This window comes from Grampus griseus (assembly GCF_964374135.1).
Source record: "Grampus griseus genome assembly, chromosome: 1".
Lineage (NCBI taxonomy): Eukaryota > Metazoa > Chordata > Mammalia > Artiodactyla > Delphinidae > Grampus > Grampus griseus.
The window spans coordinates 31360733-31384448 of NC_139017.1; the positions used below are offsets into that span (position 1 = coordinate 31360733).

Here is a 23716-nt window from a genome sequence, read left to right on the forward strand (position 1 = left end):
AATCTCACTAGCAGTATGAGCTGAAGGTTTTTTCTTTTCATTTTTCAAGGAAGAGCATTAGAGGGTTGCCCTAAATCAAGGTTTAAATGGGACAGGTTGCAGGAATTGAATTTTTTTCAAAGAGGGAACAAATACTCCATAGCCTGTTTCAGTTTTACTCTCACACCAGGAAGAAAGGCTACTTTATGCTTCATTAATGCCTGGTGATCATTTTCGTTCCTTCCTTCACAGGGAACTGTTAGAGGATTTACCGAAAAAAAAAGTTTACATATGTGAATAAATATTTAAGTGGAAGTGAAAACTGTGAGAAATATATAACACTTGAACCAATTCAGACTATATGGAGATTTGATTTTCTGTACCTGTAACTTAGGTTACTTCAGAGCTTATCTTAAAAGCTTTAGGACCTGCAAAGCTGTCATCTTTAAAACACAGATTTAATTTTCCAAACTGAAGAATATTGTGAAGGGCATTCTATTCAGCTGTTTTTGTGAAATAGAAAAAGTTCATGCTCCCCATCTGTTTCACTTACATTGAATGTGGTAGAATTGAACTTTGTAGAGAAGAGAAACAGGTTGGTCAAATTAGTGACATAACCTCCCAGTCTTCTTTTTCACTTGGTACCCACTCTGAAGAAACCTACTTGCTTCCAGCCTTATCTACTCCTCAAATTTAGGAAAGGATTTAGTTCAGGAATATAAGATTACTAGAACTCTTGGTAATGCAACATAGGTATCCAACCCCCAACTGTGTAACCCAGAAGACAACATAACCAATGAGGGTTATTTTCTTTGTCATTCTTTCTCCTCAGGAAGTCATCTTTGGGTTTTTGATACGGTAATAATGACCAACAAAAATTACTATATGTTGTCCAAGCACTAATTTTAGCACAGTACGCATGGTAATGACATTCATTTTTAACAATTCTGTGAGTCAGGTAATAGTGTTCTTATTTCATTTTCCATATGAGGAAACTGAGGCCCAGAGAGGTTAGCAGGCATTCAGACCCAGGCATTCTGAATCCAGAGCACATATTCTTAACCCCTCTGCTACAGAAGAGTTTATATTTAGAAAGAAGGTGAATTAAGCTGTTTCTTAAGTGGAGAATTAGCAGGGAAAGGAAAACTATGTAGATACTGATTAATGATATTACTTGTTGTTAGATTTTGTCTTAGTTGAAGACTCCCAATTGAACGTGAAAAAGAACAGTATTACGCTGTTGTGGTGGCAGTGCAGGAGTAGGCTGGTTTTCTGAGGATAATAGGGATTTATTCATGTAATAAAAACTGGATGCCATTTGGTATTAGAGGTTTTGACTTCCTAGCTAGAAACACACAATGATAAGTGGAGAGATTTCTGAATGCTCTTTATTTTACTTACAATAATTGTCACTAACCATCAGGAGAGACTGCATTTATTTCTAGGGGGCAGCTAGTAAGAATGTAGCACAGTGCTCTAATGTCACCACCAATTAACAAAAGGGCAGTATATCAGACTTACCCCAAGGTGAAAGTATGTGTGTTTTTAATTTTTGTTGTTGTACTAAAGGGTTGTAATTTTGGCTGAAGTTTAAAGTTAGGCTTTATAAACTGGGTGTGTATAGTTGTGTGAGTTTGTGAGTGTGTAAGGTTAGCCTTGATTGCTCTAAAGTATGTAAAGGGACTTTAGTAAATGATCCATTTGAGATTCTGTTTTTTTCTTGTGTTACCTTTAAGAGACCTTAATTATTTATTAATCTAATCTTTATTTGTATTAATGGTTAATTTAATGTCTCCCAAATAGTTGATATGGACAGAATAGATGTGAGAATGCTGGGTTTTTACAAATTACCCCCAAATGTAGTGGCTTAAGAGTAAATGATTTGTTGTTTCTCATGACTGTATAGATCACCTGTGCCCAGCTGACTGGTTCTTCTGCCCAAATGATATAGGCTGGAGTCAGATGGGTGGCTGTATTTAGCTGGGGCCTCAGTTGGAACTGGAATGCCCTTAATGGCTTCACTTCTGTGTCTGGCACTTAGCTGGAGTGGCCAGAATAACTAGGGGCTGGCCAGGTCTCCCATCATTCAGTAGTCTAGCCTGAGCTGCTTTACATAGTAGCTTGGCCCCAAATGGAAGCTGCTAGGTCTTTTAAGACACCTAGCACACAGCCACTTCCACAGCATTCTGTTGATCAAAGCAAGTTACAAAGCTAGCCCAGATTCAGGGGAAGGAAAAATAGATTCCACCTCCTGATGGGAGGAATTGTTGGTGTCTGTCTTTGTAGACAGTCAACCAAAAACTCTTAATTAAATTCAGGTCTTACTTTTTATACTAACCAAACCTTCAGAGGTTTGCTGAGACCAACAGTGACCAAAGAAGAAGTTTGTAAAAGTGTCCTTGTAATTCTACTCAGGATCAAGGGTGAGGAGATTGTGTGAGTAAACATGATAAGATATTTTACTAGTTATATAATAAATCCTACCCCCTTCACTATCTCCTTTGTTAATAGCCCTCTGCATGAAATGTTCATACAGAATGTTTTCTTCCGGTATTTGACACTCACAAAGCACGTTACATTCCCTTCATGTGGTAAGAACTTGATTTGACCGCTGAATTGGAAGCACAAAAAAAGAGTATTACTGAAGGCTTCACTTTAGTTGCTATGAGCAGAAGTTGGGATTTCTTCTCCGTGACCTTCGGAGAAGTAGCGTGAAGTTGTCACTTGATCAGAGGGCGATTCAACGTGGCACTGCTACTGATAAGGCTTGGAACCTCACTGGTGGCTTGTGGGAGCCCTTGGTATTATAGTAAGTGTTGGGGTGCGGTCTTTGCATGTTCCTCAGCAGCCACATATATTGAATTTTATCAGCTGATGACTAACAGATCTCTGCACTGATGTGTATTTCTGTATGTGTTCCTCCAGACATCAGCCAGATTCTTGAACAGAGGATTCTAGTCTTTATCTAAGACTTCTCCTTTTTCTATGTGAACCTATTTCTCCCAAAACAATTTTTAGTCATACGTTTATCCTTATGAAACGCTTATCAAATGTGTAGGATAGTGTGTGTGTGTGTGAGAGAGAGAGAAAGAGAGAGAGAGAGACAGGAATGAAATGTTAGCTTCCATATCAAGCCTCATTTCACTGATGGAGCTGAGAGTGGAACCAGGGTTCAGTACGAAAATTCCTTAATAAGCTTCTACCTTCCAGAACTCCAGTCTTGGAATTTATACCAGCTTTTAGTGTGAAGACTTACACACTTGCCTTTTTATATTTAACATTTTTTGAGTTATATTGTTACCTTGAGACTGTTCTTTGAGGTAGGCTCTGTTTCACATAACCGAAACATTAAAATAAATGACCATAATATAACTGGACAATGTTACACTGTTGGAGGCATTTATACAGGAGGTGAGGGCATGAAATATAGCAGGCAGGCTCCTGGGAATGCAAGAGAAGTTTTCATGAATAACTTGGGATATACCCAGTGATCTTGCTTTCATTTTCTTAGTATCTGAAAGGGGGGATCCTCTTAGAAACCCAGTTTGCAGAGCGTGCATAGTATGCTGTTATCTCAAATAAGAAAAGAAGATAATACAGCATGGAAACTGTCTTGGGTACCCTCCCCTCTCAAGCATACAGGAGAGAAGGGGATCAATTGTAAAGAGTAAAAGAGTCTGCCATTATTAGAGGATGGAATTATTCTGTATCGTGCATCTAATACATTTTTCTGGAATAGGAGTCTTGCAAACTCATAGACTTTTTGTAAAAATTCCGCTAAAACCTCTACATTGTCGATTTCTTGAAGATCATTGTGCTTGCCCTGTAGGCTGAAGGAGTAGCAGCTTTCCAGCTAAAGGAAAACCTCTTTCTGAACTGTCAGTACTTAGAAAAAGAGACTGTACTCTGAAACCACCAACTAAATTGAGTAGAGTGTTGGTAGAGAAGTAGATTCTCAAAAACAGGAGAGCTAATTAAGGACAGCCAACATTAAGGTGCCAGTTAATACACACTCATTTGATACCGAATACCGAGGAAAATAACAGCAGAGTCCTAAGATACTTGCATAGCCTCATTTGCAGTAGTTTGTTCAGTTTAGATGAATAATGCAGGTACCCTTACTATGCTACGTACTGCAGGGAGTGCAAAGGTAGTTAAGACCACTAAGGAGCCAGGATTCTGAGAGGGGGATTGAGAACGACATACAAGAAGACACTGGATAAGGCAGAATGTAGTTAAGTACTGGTCTAAAGGTGAGAGAGGTTAGTTACTATAGTGTGAGGAGAGACCAGAAATGGCTTTGGAGATGGCCTTTGAAAGCTTAATTAGGCTTTAAGCAGAAGATGGGAAGAAAAGATAAGAGCTAGAGGAATTTTGAGAGAGTTCCAGTGAGGAGTGACTTAGGGGACCATGTTTGTGGTGGAAGCTGACAAGTGATGAGTGAAGAGAATGAGAGTGATGCCTAGCAATGTAGATTGGCTGAAGTCATTTAGGGTAGGGCTTTAATGCCTTGCTAAGGGATTTATAGAACTCGAAAATGGGGTGTGATTAGAAATATGATTTTGCTGCATTATCTAGTCTGGATTGGAGAACCTGGAGGCCCAGAGGCAGTTCTTTCAGGGATCCAGTAGAAGGTGCTGAGCACTAAATGAAGTTGATGGCTGTGGGCATGACGGGCAGTTGTAGAGAACAGTGTCAAATTGCAGTCTTTCTTGTTCTACCAGGTTGTGGTGACTAATCACAAACAAGAAAACTTGTTCAGCCCCTTCGTTAAACCTGCCCTCACTACTAATCTGCAGAAGTAAATAGTGAAGTGAGGTAACAGTTGAACTCTTCAGTTCACTTAATAGAAATTTCTGTCCTAGTTGAGTGGATGAATTATCTGCAGCCCTGAACTGATGAATGTGCTCTTCTGAGACCCATCAGAAGGTAATGAGGTTTCAAAATTGAAAAGCATACAGACTCACTTTGTTTTGTTTGAATTTTGGAGCTACTAGAACTTCCTATTGCATTGGTGATTTAAAGAAAAAACAAAAAGCCCTCACTCTCCCTAACCTTTGTGCTAAATGTTTAGATATAATTTGTTTTTATAGCATAAGGGAGGAATTTCTTCATTCTAAATGAAATGAGCAGCATCATTAGAAGTTCCCGAGTTAACCAGACTTTAGTCCCGAGGAGGGTTTTATAGGAAGTGAAAGGCTGTTCATCAGACCCCTTTGTGCCAGAATTGTACCTCAGCAGGAGGTAGTTGCAGCTGGAGGTGCTGAGGAAATGATTGCTGACCCAGGGAGATTTCCATGCTACCTTTTACCACTGCAGCCAGAGATGTGTACTGCTGAACAAATAATTGAAGAAGTTGTGTGGTTTAGGTCATGTTGGAACTAGCAAAAATCTCTGAAATCTGCTCCACTAGCATTGCTGTTATCAGTAATCACAGGGAATTGTTTTACTGAGTTTCACACCAAACTTGATACCATCACAATTACATTTTGGATGTACTTGAGTTGTCTGTGTTTCAGCTAATAGCGTTATGTACTCCCTGGGAGATGATGATGCAACAAATCAGGTGGCTGGAGATAATTAGAATTTGAATGTGACTCTGGCTTTCCCATCTTTATGAAAATGAATGGGAAGAGAGGTTAATCACCACGAATAAACTGCATGTCAGCAAGCTCTGAGCAAGGTGCTGCCCTTAGAGCACACTGTTGCTCTAGTAGACTGTTTTTGGATGTGTTTCCAGCTGATATTAGGGGAGCAGTCTCCAGTTTGGGTGGGAGTGTCTCAGCCTGAATCGTTTGTCCTATCTTTTGTATTGGTTTTATTTCTTCAATTAATGGTTTGAGTTGTTAAATGAATTGGAGAGTGAAGCAACACCCTGTTATCTTCTTGTCATCTTTGTCTTAGCCCAGTGCGTGCTGCCTGTAGGCATGTAGCAAAGTGAGCTTGTGCATGTTTTTAAATGGCCCTGTGGAGTGGAAAGCAACCTGTCAGCATGCAAATGAGGCTGAATTGTATGTTCTTGACACCCTTGCAAAAATCTTGTATTTGGAATCTTTTAGCTTCAGAATTGACCAGAGGGTGTTGTGCCCCACACTGGAAGCAGCACTTCTTTATGTCTGTGGCATCAGTATCTTTGTTATGTGCCTGACCAGTCCAGATTTCATGGTGTTGCTCTAGTACCAGGTTTCATTAGTTTTCTGGTCATGTTCTACTAATAGCCAGATGGTATAGCGATATGTTTTTCCTTTACTTAATTTATCCAGATTTGATTATCCATATTTTACAGGGTTTTTAATTTTGAAAAATAATTAGTAGAAGACTGATTAAGTAGAGATATATATCTGGGTGTTTGTTGTATTTAAATACATGAATAGCAGATATGACATGTCCAGGATTGCTAGGTATTTGAATTTGGAGAGGGAGTTATTACTCTCCTCTGTACCCTCTTTGGCATTTTTAGGAGTTCCTGTGTTATAACGTGTCATAAAACTTATATTTGGAGGAGATAACTGCAAAGTTACCAAATACTGGTGGTTTTGGATATTCAAAAGTCCTTTATGGATTTTGAAAGGTAAAAATGAAAGTTAAGGAGTTATGCATATCTCAATGTTTTACTTTTTTGTGCTTTTTCCTATTGTTTTGGTTTCTAGGAATTGGTAGCCATCCAAATGGCTCCTAGATGGCTCTGCACCCTATTAAAACGGTAGTATTTGCTTTTAAATTTTCAATGTACCCGGTTCTTAACTATTAGGTCCTTCCTTGGACCAGTTCATTTTAAATTATTGGGTCTTCTCGGGCATAGGATTAGCAAGGCTAAAATGGTGAGTAATATATTTGAGGCTTGCAAAAGATTCAGGGATGGAAGGACAGAATTCTGATTGAATTGTGCTTTATACTTGGGCTTGCAGGAATTGTGGGAGGCACCTCAGTGAAGAAATGGACCAGTGTGTATAATCATGGAATCTCCTTGCTGACAATCACCACCTGCTCTCCTTGATAAGTCAGAGAGAGTAGTCAGGGGAGAAGGAAAAGAGGTCACCATGAAGCTAAAGCAGCGAGTCGTGCTGTTAGCAATTCTCCTTGTCATCTTTATCTTCACCAAAGTTTTCCTGATTGACAACTTAGATACATCAGCTGCCAACCGGGAGGACCAGAGGGCCTTTCACCGAATGATGGCTGGCTTGCGGGTAGAGCTGGTGTCCAAGCTGGACCACACCTTGCAGTCTCCCTGGGAGATTGCAGCCCAGTGGGTGGTTCCCCGGGAAGTGTACCCTGAAGAGACACCAGAGCTGGGGGCAATCATGCATGCCATGGCCACCAAGAAAATCATTAAAGCTGATGTAGGTTATAAAGGGACACAACTGAAAGCCTTACTGATACTTGAAGGAGGACAGAAAGTTGTCTTCAAACCTAAGCGGTAAGTCTTCATCTTGAAGTTATCTGTGCTGTTTAGTTGTAACTTGGGATTTATATGAGTGCTCATCTCCCTCTCTTGGTATTCTCTTCAGTAAAATGGGAAGGAGAGACTAGAAGATCTCTGAAGTCTCTTCTAGCTCTTAATGTTCCATGATTCTTTGAGTAAGGGAAATTTATAGGAATATGTTTTGGTTCAATATTAGACTGCACATTTTACAGTTAGAGCTATCCTTGATTCTGAAATTTGTCAAGTATCTACTATGTGCCAGATGTTAGAGATACAAAATGAATTGGTTAGGAAATAAGCAACTTGTCACCATAAGTGTACAATTAAAGACTGGGCAACCACATGTCAGGGATGCTGTGGAGTAGGAGTTCCCCAGAGTTGGAGTAGGTTTTGGATGGGTGACTTAAGTCCTTTTTAGCACTAAAGCTGTGATTCTTTCACTTGAGCTTTGGTTTTGTTTTAATTAATAGGCTTTATTTTATTTTTTAAGCAATTTTAGGTTTACAGAAAAATCAAGGGGAGAGTACAGAAAGTTCCTATATATCCCCTCCCCTCTCTTCCCCAGTCTCTCCAATTATTAACATCTTCCATCAAATTAGTACATTTGTTACAGTTGATGAGCCAATATTAATTTATTAACTGAAGTCCATAATTTACATTAAGTTCACTCTTTGTGCTGTACATTCTGTGATAGTTTCAATAAACTTATAATAAGTATTCACCATTACAGTATCATACAGAATAGCTTCCCTGTCCTCAGCGTCCCCTGTGTTCTATCTATTCATCCTTCCCTTCCTCCCCCTGAACCCCTGGCAACCCCTAATCTTTTTACTGTCTCCATGGTTTTGCCTTTTCCAGAATGCCATATAGTTGGAATCATACCTTTTGTAAGCTTTTCAGGTTGGCTTCTCTCTGTGTCTTAAGGTTCCTCCATGTCTTTTTGTGGCTTGATAGCTTTTTTTTTTCTTTTTCTTTTTTTCTAAATAATATTCCATTGTATAGCTGTACCACAGTTTGTTTATCCATTCACCTACTCAAGTTTTGGCAGTTATGAATAAAGCTGCTATAAACATTCATGTGCAGGATTTGTGTAGATGTAAGTTCATAGTTCATTTGGGTAAATACCAAGGAGCACAATTGCTGGATCATATGGTAAGAGTATGTTTCATTTTGTAGGAAACTGCCAGTCTGTCTTCCAAAGCAGCTGTACCGTTTTACATTCCCATCAGCGAATGAGAGTTCTTGTTATTCCACATCCTCAACAGCATTTGGTGTTGTCAGTGTTTTGGATTTTGGTCATTCTAATATGTGTGTAGTGATATCTCATTGTTGTTTCTTTTACCTGTTTTAAGCAGAGAACTGGGCCATTTTAGTTGCCTCAGTCCAAATTTGAACTAGAGAGGGCTAGATCATATGTTGTTAGACAGTGATCCCTTTGGATTTTTTTAAGGATCTACAGAGATAATTCGTGTGGCCATTCTATAGTATAATTAGTTTTTTTAAAGTTTTCTGTTTGTATATGAATTTGAAATAGGTTAACATGATGGTGATTTATATTCTTTTGACAGGTATTAGTTACTAGTGGATTTTCTCAAAATTTGTAATGTCGAAAATTTTCTGTGTACTAAACATTTTTTTCATTCCTCAGTAGAGCTTTTGAGAAAATTGTAACACATAACTTTGGGTCTCTTGCTGGAGTGGGAGAAGAAATATGGGGTGAAGGGGTGCAAAAACCAACTGTGACCAGAGTAGTTGGCTTAGCTCCCTTCATGGCTCAAATATCAGTAGATAATAGGCAAGCAGAGAGCTAATATTATTGGAATTCCAGAAATGGAAGGGATCTGCATTTGCCTGGAACTGGGCAGTATGGTGTGTGGAAGATGTGGAAATTAGGAAAGTTTTAAAATGCAGTAGACTTTTGGAGAATAGAAAGTCTGATTGGCAGGTAATGAGGAAAAAGCATAGTTATGTGGGACTTGGATCTAATTTCTGTTGCATGCACACCATTTGCCAGGCATTACACTAAGTACTTTTGTATCTGTTAATGCTTTTAACCTTTGTCACAACTGTGGGCAGTTACAGTTCTTATTTCCAGAGTAAGAAACTGAGACTTAGAAAGAATAACTTGAGAAAGAATAACTTGACAAGATCACCCTGCAGTAACTAATGGAGATGTCAGAGTGTGAGCAGCTTGTGTTCTGCCACACACGTGTGATTCTCTTAAATTTGTTTGCCTTCCTGTAAGAGAGATGACATGGATCACCCATCATCAAAAATTTGCTACTTTCCTTTTGAAATATGATCTTTGACCTCTTGATTTGTAGCCTGAGAGATCGCAGCATAAGCAGAGTGATGGAAAGAAGACAGACTAAAAACAGAAATTAAATTCATGTAAAAAGAGATGAGTTGCAGGCATTTTGTGTTTAAATAAAAGGATACCCTCTCCACACCCACTATTTGTACACTAAGAATTGAAGGTGAGATGGGACAGCAGGAAGTGTTAGAAGGCAGATATTACTGATGGTGTGCAACATTAGTATTAGTCCAGGTGCTTTGCAGATAGGACTGGGGTATTCAGACAAAGCATAACTGGAGGGAGGAAGAGGCCAGACTGGTGACTAGTGGACGTGGCAGCAGATAAATGCATAAGCTAACCTTAGTCACTGTTGCTTTATCTCATATCTCTTACTACCACTGAAGCCTTCCCATTACTTTCCTCTTCCAGACCATCCTGAAATCCACTTTCATTCTTCTCCCAAATACCCATATAATCACTGTGCTCCCCAACTTTAAAACGTCTAGGGATTCCCATTGCTCACCAGACAAAACCCAGCCTGCACAGCCTAGTGGCCAGCCCCTCACAGCCTGGTCCTCCTCTCTACACCCAGCTCTTTATTCTTGTCAGTGCGGCCCCTTCCTCCCCCATCACCTTCTGAAGAGCCCTTGTCTATGCCCAGCTCCAGAGATGCTCCTGCCCCACCTCCCGCAAGCTGTCGGGCACCTGCAGTAGGTGATAGCACTCTAGTCACTGCACACACTGACCTGGGCTGATTACACCTGGCACTCTCCCGGGGTGGGGAAAGTGGGTGCACATTTAAGTGCTTGTAGAAATTGACTCCAGCCCCCAAACACCCAGCAAATTGCTATTCTGACCCTGCGGGCCTCTGAGGCTATTTAGTCCTAGTGTAAGTGCAAATTAATGTTCTTGGTCACATTCTGATGTCCTTCACCAGAAGGATAGGAGTGATTTATTGGCAGTTACTGTATGAATTTTGCTGCTCTGTCAGTGACTTAAGATGGATTGCTTTGTTGAGAGGAGGATCTAAGACCTTTCTGCTAAGTCGAGACGTGCACCTTTCTTTAACAGCCACTTGTGGTTCAGCATTTCTGGAGCCTGGTTGTCCATGTCCTCCTGCCAGAGATGGAAGATTTGTATAGTACATGAAATATATAGGAATACAGTGATGCCTTTATTTGCACATTTTTCCTTACTACATTATTATAAAAGTGATTTTTTTCAGTATATTTGGTTGGCCAAAACGTTAATGGGGCTTTAAGTAAAAAAAGACATTTTTCACTTTCACGAAGATCTTTATTGAACAACGTGTTCACTAACTGAATGAACCTTTTGGCCAACCCAATAGCTGTATCCTTTCTGGAACTAAATTGATTTTCACAGGGAAAAACTGCAGTTATGGTGGGAAAGGAACAAGACGGCAAGGGCCTGGGGGTGGGTAGAAGTCAATGACTGATCTTAGGAAGTGCTGAAAGGGACCTTGGAGAGCAACTAGTCCAACTACTCATTTTACAGCTGGGGAAAATGAAATCCAGGGTTCTGACTTTCCTTCTTTCTCATAACCAAAGCATGAACTAAGGATTCAGACCTTCGGACTCCAATGCAGTTCTTTCATTTTGATTTTTCTTCCTTTCCCTTTTCCTTCCCTCCCTGTTTCTCCAGCCTACTCCCAAAGTTCCCGGATTTTTCTAGGGTTTTACATTTCACTCCAAGCAGCCTTTCTATATACTGGAAAGTTCTCTAATGTTTCACTGAAAGGAGTGGACAGCACAGCACCACAAATCTTCCTGTGGCTCCTCTGGAGTCCTGAGAAATAAGGTATTCAAGGACTGTCGCCCAGCTTTATGGACAGCCTGCAGCTGTAGTGGAGAGAGAAGTGCTTGAATAGTGTCAGCTTTTGCTGCAGTCCTGTTTAAAAACTGAGACTTTTAATTTGGAGGTAACAGGTGTAATCCTTGGCAGCCTAAATGATGCTTTGACACTAGAAACAAAAAAATACGTTTGAGTATATTGACCATGCTAGGAAGAAACTGGTGTCCAACCAGGTGTTTTTGCGTGTCTGTCTTCTAACATAAATGTTTCATCACTTTGATTTGAAAATGTGTTTGGTGGACATGGTTTTACTTTGTACTCTGTGGTCATTTATGTTGAAGGTCACTGCCTTGTACAGTACTGCTTCCAAATTCCCCATGGCCTTTTCAGCATTGGAGATCCAAGTGTCCTTAGTGGAGTGCCTCCTCTTCACGTCATTCTCAACTTATTTCTGTCTTGTAAAGCCTGATAGGTCTCCTTTTGATTGAGGAAATGCAAGTGAACAGTAGAGGTCATAGGTGAATTGCATCTAGTTCTTCCCATTAACAGGGAAGGCAAATGTACCTTTGCCTCCTTGTTAACAAAAACAGAGGCATATCCGGACCATTTTTTCCCCCATGAAATTTAAACTTCTCTAATAAGCCTTGCCATAGCCATTCTGGTAAGCCTTGCCATATTTTCCTTTTACTTCAGCTTAGTCTAATAAACATTTCAGTAGACATTTATTAAGCATGAACTATAGGCTTAACACTGTGCTGAAGATACAAAGATGGTCCTCACCTTCCAGAAAAGTACCTTATAGTTTTACTTAAGCTACATTGAAAGTCTTTTAGAGGGGTAAAAATAACATCTGTGTTTTATTCATAGAATGATAGCAGAGGTAGATGTATAATTCTAGTTTTCTTCTCCACTTCATCTTCACCACATCAACCAGTGATCTATGCTGATCCATGACTGTTCTCAGGATTGACAGAGAAGTTTTCTAGAGCAAAATCAGGCTTGCAGATTTCTATTCTGCCTCTTGTGCTGTCGCCTCTGGTACTGATGTAATTCATGTCTGCATCTGTGCTTCCCGTTCACTCTGCAGGTATAACCGAGACTATGTGGTAGAAGGGGAACCTTATGCTGGTTATGATAGACACAATGCAGAGGTAGCAGCCTTTCATTTGGACAGGTATGTGTAATCACAGTGGGTTACATTCGTTTTGTTTCCTTTTAGAAATATCTTGGAGAGGACTTGTGGACGCCTTTCAAAGGAATGTAATAAAAAAACGAAATCTAATAACTTTAACTTGTTACCTACTTTAGATAACTGATTAATTCCATTAAATTTGTATGAGTTCCTCATTATTTGGGTGGTACTAGGAATACCAAAGTAAATGTCTTAACTCCAGGCTTTTTTAGGTCATTTCATTCTGTTATGCCCTCTCTCATTAGCATGAGTGAAGATGTTCTTGGTAAATAAAATGGCAGGAAGAAAACCAGAGTTTGAATTCAAGTCCCTAAATTGAACTGGTCATTAATTGGGCCTGGCAGTCCTGATTTTTGTTTTGTTTTAAATAATACTCACTTATCCTCATATGCTAGAAACATATAGCATGACATATATGTGAATTTTATTGTCCTTCATACAAAATATGCACAGCTTCAATAACCAGGATAATTCTAAGAGGAAAATAGATGTGAATTCTAAATGTATAAGTTAACTAGGAAAATTAATACTTTTTTAGCAAGTTACTAGTCAGGATCCTTGTAACTGAATTGTCTAGTATCCCAGTTGCTCCTCTGATCAGCTCTTTAATCAGGGCATATTGGTAGACTTTAAAAGAAATTATTGACAATATTTTTTAAATGAATCTATAAGGAAACCAGAAGAAAATAAAGGTGAATTTTTGTCTTTTTTCTGGATTAGGAAGGATTTTCTAAGCATAAAAGCAATAATTTAAAAATCACAAAGAAAAACTCAATAGATTCAACTAAATTAAAAAAAATTAACTCATATGTCAAGGAACATCAAACAAAATTTAAAAGCAAACAAACTTAGGAGGAAAATACTTGAATCTAATATAATCTAAGCATTAATAGCCTTAATATATAAATGTTTAGAAAATCTTACACATTCTCTAAAATGCTAGTAGAAAATGGTCTAAGAACACGGTTGAATAGAAATTATTGATTGCTAATAAATATGACAGAGGGAGTTCATCTTCACCAGTAATAAAATAAAATCCAGGGAATTCCCTTGTGGTCCAGTGGTTAGGACTCTGCACTTTCACTGCTGTGGGCCAGGGTTCAATCCCTGGTCAGGGAACTAAGATCCCACAAGCCGTGCAGCGAGGCCAAAAAAAAAAAAAAAAAATCCAGTTGAAACAATGGGATACTATTTTCTCCTACTGAAAATGGCAAAGATTAGAAAAAAGATAATACTTTATTGGCAGGAATACATTGACATTCGTATACTGCTTGTGTCATTGTTAATTGGTTCAGTCATTCTTTTAAGAACTCCTGTATTATGTATCAAAAACCTTAATGTTCATACCCTTTGAATGAGTAACTACCTTTTTATGCAAGCATCCCAGATATTTCTAGGAAGTACCCTAGAGAATCAGAAATTCAAAGATACGTACACCAAGATCTTAGCTAGTAGCATTTTCAGTAGTGAAAATATGGAAGCAATCTAAATATCTAATGAAAGGGAAGAATTAAATAAATGTTTGTTCACAACCATGAATTTTCACTGCCTCTTCTAAGGCCTAGTGGGAAAGAGTTGGATAAATCCTACTCATCACTTAATTGCACATTAGAATCAGTCTTTCCAAGACCTCGTTTGTTTCCTTATTTTCTTCATCCCTAAACCCCTTCCTGTTTCTCTGTTGATGGACACCAGCAGTTCATGAAGATCTTTTTCCCATATCCATACCAATATTTTATATTATCCAACATACTAATTTTAGTTAATCTAATATATGTAAAGTGGTATCTCATTGTTATTTTATATTCCCCCAATTATGGGTAGAGATTAGTACCTCCTTTTCACAGCACAACACCTGTTTGTTAGCTTAGAGTGAAGTGGTCTTTGTATGGAAATTACTTTTGATGTTAATTAAATATAATCATGTTTCTATTTATTTATTTATTTTTGTGGCCTCGCCACACAGCATGCGGGATCCTAGTTCCCTGACCAGGGATCTGACCTGTGCCCCTTGCAGTGGAAGCACCGAGTATTAACCACTGGACTGCCAGGGAAGTCCCTATAACGTTTCAATTTATCACCTGCGCTTTGGGGGTCTTGTATTTTAAAGCCCTTCCCTCCCTCAAAGTCTGAAAGATATTCTGTGGCCAGTCCCCCTACCCCTTTTGTTAACTGCCCCATCCAAGCTCAGGTGCCACTGGACACAGCTTCCCAGCACTAAGTGGCTGCTGTTCTTTGAAGGTCTGACAACAGTCAATGGGGAGAAAAAATACTTCCCCACTTTCTTTCCCACCTTATACTTTTCTGCTCTGGGTTGCTATTTCTCCATTACATTAGGATTTAACCACCTCCTCTGGCCTCAGGAAGTTCTCTCATTTTTTATGATATTTTGACATCTATTGATCTCCTTGCTTTTGTGGCTTTTCTAAAAATGAGTTTAGGACAGAGTCAGTCAGCAGCCCTGAACAACGGATTATTTATTGCACAGCCAATTTTTTTTTAACATCCTTATTGGAGTATAATTGCTTTACAATGGTGTGTTAGTTTCTGCTTTATAACAAAGTGAATCAGTTATACATATACATATGCCCCATGTGCACAGACATTTTTAAAGGCTTTTCTAATAACATGAGAAAAGGCTCATGATACAATGATGAGTGAAAAGCAGGAGACAGAAGTGCATATAGCATAATCTCAATTGTGTATATACACACAAGAGTGAGTATGTGTTTATATATATGTGTGAAGGAAAAACTGGTCTTATGCCGAAATGGTAGTAGTTACTTCTCAGTTGTGGAATTATGGATGATTTTAATTTTCTCCCATAAATTTTCTGTGTGTTCCAAATCCTGCCCCTCCAACTTTTCTTCAGCGAGTGTGTATTTTTTAGCCAGAAAATTTCTTTTTAAAAAAAAATGATGGTGCTCAACGATAAGGTTGCACTTTTAGACCGTTAGAAGCATCTTCAAATGTATCTATATTTAAGTTGTCCTGTGAGTTTATCCTTTTAGATTAATCTGTGTAGTTTTCTGTCAATGTTTTATGTAAAGGTTTGAAGCCCTGTATGGGTTTAGGCCCAATTTTTTTTAATGCTTTGTTAAATTTTAAAATTTTATTATGAAAAATTTCTAACAGACGTAGAAAGAATAGTATAGTGAACCCATATACCCACTCCCTAGGTTTAACAATTGCTCACATTTTGCTAGATTTGTCTTATATAAATTATTTACATCTTGATATTAAATTCACAAATATATGTACCTCTAAAAAATACTTACCAGCAATCAGCAATACCTTTACACACCTAACACGATTAACCATGATTTTTAAGACTACTGTTTAGGGAATTCCCCGGCAGTCCTGTGGTTAGTGGTTAGGACTCTGCGCTGTCACTGCCAGGGGCCCGGTTCGATCCCTGGTTGGGGAACTAATATCCCGCAAGCTGCACAATGCAGGCAAAAAAAAAAAAAAAAAAAAAAGACTACTGTTTAAAATATATCCCCAAAGATTTTTCTCTTCTGTTCAACCTTCCAAACCAGGATTCTGGGTTTCCGCCGAGCCCCCTTGGTGGTTGGCAGATTTGTTAATCTGCGGACAGAGATCAAGCCTGTTGCCACGGAGCAGCTCTTGAGCACCTTCCTAACTGTAGGTAAGGAGGTTATAGAGGACGTTTAGGTAAGGGAATAGTTAATAAATTAAATGGGGCATCATTGAGCAAGCTGGCTCATGACTTTTAGGAACTGAAGAACTCAAGGGACTACAAAAGCAAATCAGGCAACTTGTTCTCACAGTACTGGGGGAAATAGATCTAAAGGTGGATGGCAGGAAATTGAAAGTTTTCCCTAATGCACGCTTTGTGTGTCTCTGAAGTAGGAAGTGAGATCATTTACGACAGTGTAATTAGGGGATAACTTTATTTCCTTCTGCTTGATCTTAAACTAAATCTCAAACTCAAAATTTGGTCTGAATCAGTTACTGTCTGTGTATCATTGCCTTGGTGGTTTTTTTCATACTCCTGTACTTTCTTGGGAACTGTTTCCTATCTCCTGAGAATTGAGCAAACCTTAAGGCAACTCTATAAGAGGGTCAGAAATTCCCTTGTAGGGTTGCCCTTGGGCCTGGAAGATCACCACTGCCTCCTCCCACTCTGCAAAGGTTAGTCTATGTAACTCTTTGTGTGTGGAATTGACTGCCATCCCTCTGGCCTCTGTTCTCCGTTGTCACACTCTGAGGTAGGGGGTCTGGGCTGGAATTCTCACTCCTGTTCTCCTTGCAGACATAATGAGAATGGGAGGAATTCAGAGGTGCTGTGGTCTCTTGTCTGAGCCTCCTCAGGGTGCCATTTTCAATGACACAGTACTCTGCGTTGATATGACTGTTGAAATAGACATTGCAAGATGAACTTCAACTTGCTTTGCTAGAGTGAATGGATTTACATTTATAATGAGGTGAAACTGAATATTTAAAGCACTTTTGACAGATTCATCATTCAGAATTTAAACTTATCAGGCTAGGGCTCTGCTGTTCTTGCAAATAACCAAAAGCATACACTGTCACTGATTTGTTTCATATATTTTCTAATCACTTCTGCTTGTCCAATTTTATGCTTAGGCAAACATGCATTCCTGATGGATGGGAAGAATAGGCCTGCTGTCTAGAGACTCAGAGAAGGTTAACTCTCCTATATTGTGCAAGGTGCAGGGGAAGGGAGAGGCCAGAAAAAGGTTTATAAGGAGGTTATTAACACTTGGGCTGAGTATTGAAGAATCCATAGACGCTACCCAGGCTGCAAAGAGGGAAGGGCATTGGGCACAATAACAGGAAGTATAATGGAAATGAGGGCACAAAGACCTGAAAGTACAAAGCACTGGTACATTTAGAGAAAAGCTTCTAGATACACTGTACAGCATAGGGCAGTGTCTTAGTTTGGCTGCTATAACAAGATATCATGGACTGTGTGGCTTAAACAATAGGGATTTATTTTTCACCGTTCTGGTTACTAGAAATCCAAGATCAGGGTGCCACCATGGTTGGGTTCTGGTGAAAGCCCTCTTTGTGATTCACAGGCAGCAGTCTTCTTCCTGTATCCATCCTCACACTGCAGAGAAAGAATGAAAGAGGAATCATCTCTATCATGTCTTTTATAAAGGCACTAATCCCATCATGAGGACTCCTCCCTAAAATCCCACCTCCAAATACCACCATATTGGGGCTTCACCATGTGAATTCTAGGGGGGTCATGAACATTCAGTCCATAGCAGGCAGGTAGAGGGATTGGCTGGAGATGGGTTTTAAATGATGGACTGACCTTAGCACAATTTTTAAAATGTATTACTAGATAACTTGGTATAATGATAGCTAAATTTTGTATAGCCCTTGCAACTTGACAAAGCACTTTCACACAGTTACCTTATTTAATCCTCTTGACAAGAGTGCAATAAGTAGGGAAGATTTATCCACATTTCAGACCTGAGAAAGAGGTTTAAAAGAGTTAAATGATGTTCCCAAATTCACAAAGCTACTAATTGTTAGCCAGGATTCAAACCCAGATTTTGAGACTAAAATATTTGATCTGCGTATATTCTTCTATATCCATTCATTTATTTATTGAACAAAATTTTGTTTCACTCTGTGTGGCAGGCTCTGAACTAGGTGTTGAATATACAAAAATGAATGACACCTTCCTGCCTTCAAGGAGCTTTATCTAATGGGGGAGCCACACATATACAGAGGGCCTGTGGGAATGTGGAGGGGAAGAGGAGAGGGTCTAGAAGTTAGGGCTGGGGTGATAGTTTCAACCAAGTCTTAAAGGGAGAATAGCAATCCTGCAGGAAGATACAGTGGGAAAGAACACCCTAGGTTTGGAAAAGGACTCTTAACCTTTTTTTGTGCAAGTGACTCCTTTGGCAGTCTAGAGAAGTTTCTGGATCCTTTCTCAAAATAATGTTTTTAAATACATAAATTAAAATACATAGACTTATAAACAAAACTAATAATATTGAAGTATATATTTTTTAACCTAAAATTACAAAAAGCTAATTTGTGATAGAGTAACATGTGCTTCGTTATTTACACATTAAATAACAAGATTTAGAGTGATCTAGTAACTACCTTAATTTCGGACCATAAATATAAATGATACTTTGAAGTATCTGCAGCAATGCTAATATGATATGAAAAATTTATTGATTTCTTCTGTTGAGAAAGTCACAGGTAGCGCTAATACTATGGTTTGCTGCCTACCATCGTAACTGAAGGAAATGCTAAGTTTCAGGTAGAAGTTAGTGAAAATAAAAATGTAATTTTGTTTCCATCCAGTTCACAGGCTCCCTGAGTTAACCCTGTTCTAGGTGGAGGACAGAGCAGAGACAACAGCGACAAGAAATGAGAGAAGAGCATGGCAAGCTCAGGAGACTGTGTAGTTGAGCTGAAGTAAAGATTTTCTCCTTAGGCACTGGGAGGCCATGGAAAAGACTTTGAATGTGGAAAGATCAGATTTGAGTTTTAGAAAACTAATTGTAGCAGCATTGTGGAGGATGAATTGGGAAGGGCAAGCTGAGATGAGAGCCCTTGGGGGCTGTTGTAGTAAATGCACCTGCAGTGAGTCCAAACTAAAACCTGGACATCTAGGGGATACTCAGAACTGGAATGGAAGGAATTTGGTGAACATTTGGGCTGAGTGAGACAATTGAGAGAGAGGAAGAAGTTAAAAATGACTCCTAAATTTCTGGATTGGATGACTAAGTGTATAATGAAGCTGTTAGCTATCTTAGGAATATATAGAAAGGAGCAGACTTAGGGAGATGGAGCAGAGGAAGATAATGAATTTAATTTTGGATATTTTGTTTCCTTGTGTAAAATAATAAGAAATAGATACATTGGTTTCTGTCCCCAGTTCCTGACACACAGCTCCTAAAACCCTTGTAAATTCCTAAGTGGTAGGAACACTAGGAGCATATCTTATTCTACTGAGGTGATTCTGAGTTGGTTCCTGGATGCCTCCTGGATGGAGGCTCTTCACCAGAAAGACCAAGCCATAATTAGAAGCTTGGAATTTTCAGCACCGCACCCTTGCCCTTTCTCCAGAGAGTGGAGAGGAGCTGGAAATAACTGATCATGGCTGGAGTTACTAATTGATCTTGCCTACGTAAGGAAGCCTCTATAAAAATTCCAACAGTACGGGGTTCGGGGAACTCTACAGGTTGGTGAACCAAAAGTTTCCATGTGCCACCATGCCAGGCCCCAAACTCCACAAAGACAGAAGCGTCTTTGTTCAGGACCTCGACCTATGTATCTCTTCATTGGCTCTTGATTGATATCCTTTGTAATAAACCAGTAATCTAGGGAGTAAACTGGTTTCCTAAGACCTGTGAGCCGCCCTAGCAAATTTTTTTTTTTGAGGTATAATTGTACAACATTATGTTAGTTTCAGATGTACAGCATAATGATTCAGTATTTGTACATATTGTGAAATGATCACCACAATAAGTCTAGTTAACAAACATCACCATATACAGGTACAGAATTTTTTTTTTCTTGTGAAGAGAACTTTTGAGATCTGTTCACTTAGCAGCTTTCAAATATGCAGTACAGTATTATTTACCATAGTCACCATCCTGATGACTTATTTTATAACTGGATGTCTGTACCTTTTGATTCCCTTCACCCATGTCTCCCACCCCCCAACCCCCCAGCCTCTGGCAACCACCCATCTGTTCTCAGTATCTGTGAGCTTGGGTTTGTTTTGTTTCATTTTGTTTTAGATTCTGTAAGTGAGATCATACAGTATTTATCTTTCTCTGACTTATTTCACTTAGTGTAATGCCCTCAAGGGCCATCAGTGTTATTGCAAATGACAAGGTTTTATTCTTTTTTATGGCTGAGTAATATTCCATTGTATCTATACCACATTTTTTTTCTTTATTCATTCATACGTTGATGAGTACTTAGGTTGTTTCCATACCTTGGATATTGTAAATAGTACTGCAGTGAATATGGGGGTGCAGATATCTTTTTGAATTAGTGTTTTTGTTCTCTCTTCAGTTAGATACCTAGAAGTAAAATTGCTGGATCATATGGCAGTTCTATTTTTAATTTTTTGAGGAACCTCCATACTGTTTTCCACAGTGCCTGCACCAATTTATGTTCCCACCAGTGATGCACAAGGGTTCCCTTTTCTCCACAGCCGTACCAACACTGGTTATTTCTTGTCTCTTTGATGATAGCCATTCTAACAGGTATGAGGTGATGTCTCATTGTGGTTTGATTTGCATTTCCCTTGTGATTAGTGATGTTGAGCACCTTTTCATGTATCTGTTGGCCACTTGTATGTCTTCTTTGGAAAAATGTCTATTCAGATCTTCTGCTTATTTTTTAATTGGATTTTTTTTTTGCTATTGAGTTGTATGAGTTCTTTATGTATTTTGGATATGAACCACTTATCAGATATATGATTTGCAAATATTTTCTCCCATTCAGTAGGTTGTCTTCTTGTTTTGTTGATGGTTTCCTTTGCTTTGCAGAAGCTTTTTGGTTTGATATAGTCCCACTTGTTTATTTTTGCTTTTGTTGCCTTTGCTTTTGGTGTCAAATCCAAAATATAATTGCCAAGACCAATGTCGAGGAACTCACCGCATATGTTTTTTTCTAGGAGTTTTATGGTGTCAGGTCTTAAGTTCAAGTCTTTAATCCATTTTGAGTTAATTTTTGCATATGTTATAAAATAGTTGTCCAGTTTCGTTCCTTTGCATGTGACTGCCCAGTTTTCCCAACACCATTTATTGAAGAGACTGTCCTCTCCCTGTTGTATATTCTTTACCCTAGCAAATTAATCGAACCCAAACAGGGGCTCATAGGGACCTCTAATTTATAGCCAGCTGGTCAGAAGCACAGATGACAACCTGGACTTGCAATTGCCATCTGAAGTGGAGGGCAGTCCTATGGGACTGAGCCCTTAACCTGTGGAGTCTGATGCTATCTCCGGGTAGATAGTGTCAGAATTAAGTTAAATTGTAGGACACCTAGCTGGTGTCCAAGAATTGCTTGGTGGTGGGGGAAAACCCACACACAGTGAAATTGGGTGCAGAATCTCACCTTGACAGGAACATCCAGGAGTAAATGTCGACTAGTTATTTAGGAGCTAAAATCTGTAGCTTAGGCGAGAAGTGTGGGCTGGAGCTGTAGATTTTATTATCATGGGTGGTAGTTCATCCAAGGAGAGCATGGAGATCGAGGTCATCAGAAAACCAGTTTTAAAAGTTTGGCGCATTCAGGAAATAGTGAAAGATTCGGAGCCTCAGGTTCATGGCTATAAAACCGGAATATTGAGGTCTGGAAAGGTAGATTGGAACCAGATTATTCATAATAAATAGCTGGCATTGATTGGTCTCTGACAATGGGTCAGGCACTGTGCTGAGCATTACTGGGGATTGTCTCTTTCACTCTTCACAACCCAAGGAGGGAAGAACTGTTACATTATCTCCGTTTTACAGAGGGAGCTTAGATAGGTGAAATTACATGCCCAATGTCTTGCAGTCTAATGACTATTTAGAGTTTATATTTTGATCCCACAAACCTGACCTTAGATTGCACTTTTAGCCAGTACACCTGACTCCATTCGGTTATAAAGAGTCTTATTTACCAAACTCAGAAGTTTGGATTTTGTCACATAGGCAACAGGTTTCCTACACCAAGCAATGTTTTGTTTTGTTTTTCTGTTTTTTGAATCAGTAATACATTCCCACAGCTCACAATTTTTAAAAAATATCGAAAGGACATCATGCTCCATTGTATGGATCTACCATAATTCATTTAACCAGGCCCTTGTTGGACATAAAAGTTCCAGTATTTTGTTTTTACAACCACTGTTGCCCAAAATTACCCTGTACATATTTTATTTCATACATGATCAAATATATCCAGAAGTGCAAGTGCTGGGTCAAAGGGCACATACATTTTTACATAGGTGTTTAATCAGTTTACATTCTCCACAGTGATGTATGAGAATGCCTCTTCCCCGCTAGCCTCAACAACAACGTATTATCAAACTTTGGGTTTTGTTTGTTTCACATGTAGCATCTTTTTATTTGTTTATTTGTTGTATTTTGTCTTTGCATATCCTTTGCTCATTTTTTTAAATACATTTATGTATTTATTTATTTATTTTTGGCTGCGTTGGGTCTTTGTTGCTGCAAGCGGGCTTTCTCTAGCTGCAGCGAGCGGGGACCACTCTTTGTTGCGGTGCGCAGGCTTCTCATTGCGGCGGCTTCTCTTGTTATGGAGCATGGGCTCTAGAGCGCTGGCTCAGTAGTTGTGGCGCATGGGCTTAGTTGCTGCACGGGATGTGGGATCTTCCCGGACCAGGGCTCGAACCTGTGTCCCCTGCATTGGCAGGTGGATTCTTAACCACTGCACCACCCAGGTAGTCCCCTTTGCTCATTTTTAGCTTTGTCATTGGTCCTATCAATTTACAGGAGCTCATACATAAGAAGGATAATAGCCCTTTGTGATATGAGATATAAATATTTTCCCCAATTCTTTAATTTCTTTTGACTTTGCTTATAGTTTTTTGTTTTGTTATTTTTTTGGGGGGGTGTTTGCCTTACAGAAGCTTTTTGTTTTTAATGTAATCAGTCCATCTTTTCTGATAGATTTTCTGATTTTGAATCATAGTTAGCCTTGCTCACTCCAACATTATGGAGGAATTCTGCTTTTTTTTTTCTTTTAGTACCTTTATAGTTTTATTTTTTGCATTTAAGGTTTTGATATTGTTGGAATTTCTTCTGGTATATGTAATGAAGTATGGCTCCACTGTTGTTGTTTTTTTTTCCCAGATGGCTATCAGTTGTCCCAATAGCATTTGTTAAAGAGTCTCTTGTTTTTCCCTGTAGTAAATTTTCTTTATTTAGTTTCTTTATTTAGCTTTAGTTTCTGGACTTTCTGTTCTGCTCCATTGGACATTAAATCTGTTTATGAGCTGGTCTATAATGTTGTTGTTGTTGTTTAATATTTATTT

General features: G+C 39.0%; 1 protein-coding gene across 4 annotated transcripts in view; it reads left to right on the forward strand.

The window, feature by feature from the left end:
- Positions 1–23716, forward strand: part of FAM20B (FAM20B glycosaminoglycan xylosylkinase) — a 41613-nt gene that overhangs the window by 5974 nt on the left and 11923 nt on the right. For 3 of the 4 annotated variants that reach the window (XR_014297720.1, XM_082670936.1, XM_082670938.1), the window contains exons 2-4: positions 6888–7396; positions 12598–12684; positions 16242–16351. Coding sequence is in view for 3 of the 4 variants with exons in the window: in XM_082670936.1 (XP_082527062.1) it covers positions 7020–7396; positions 12598–12684; positions 16242–16351 (574 nt within the window). In the remaining variant the exon portion in view is untranslated. Of the gene's footprint in view, positions 1–4787; positions 4909–6887; positions 7397–12597; positions 12685–16241; positions 16352–23716 lie in introns of those variants that run through there. The other variant, XM_082670937.1, reaches the window with a different exon arrangement.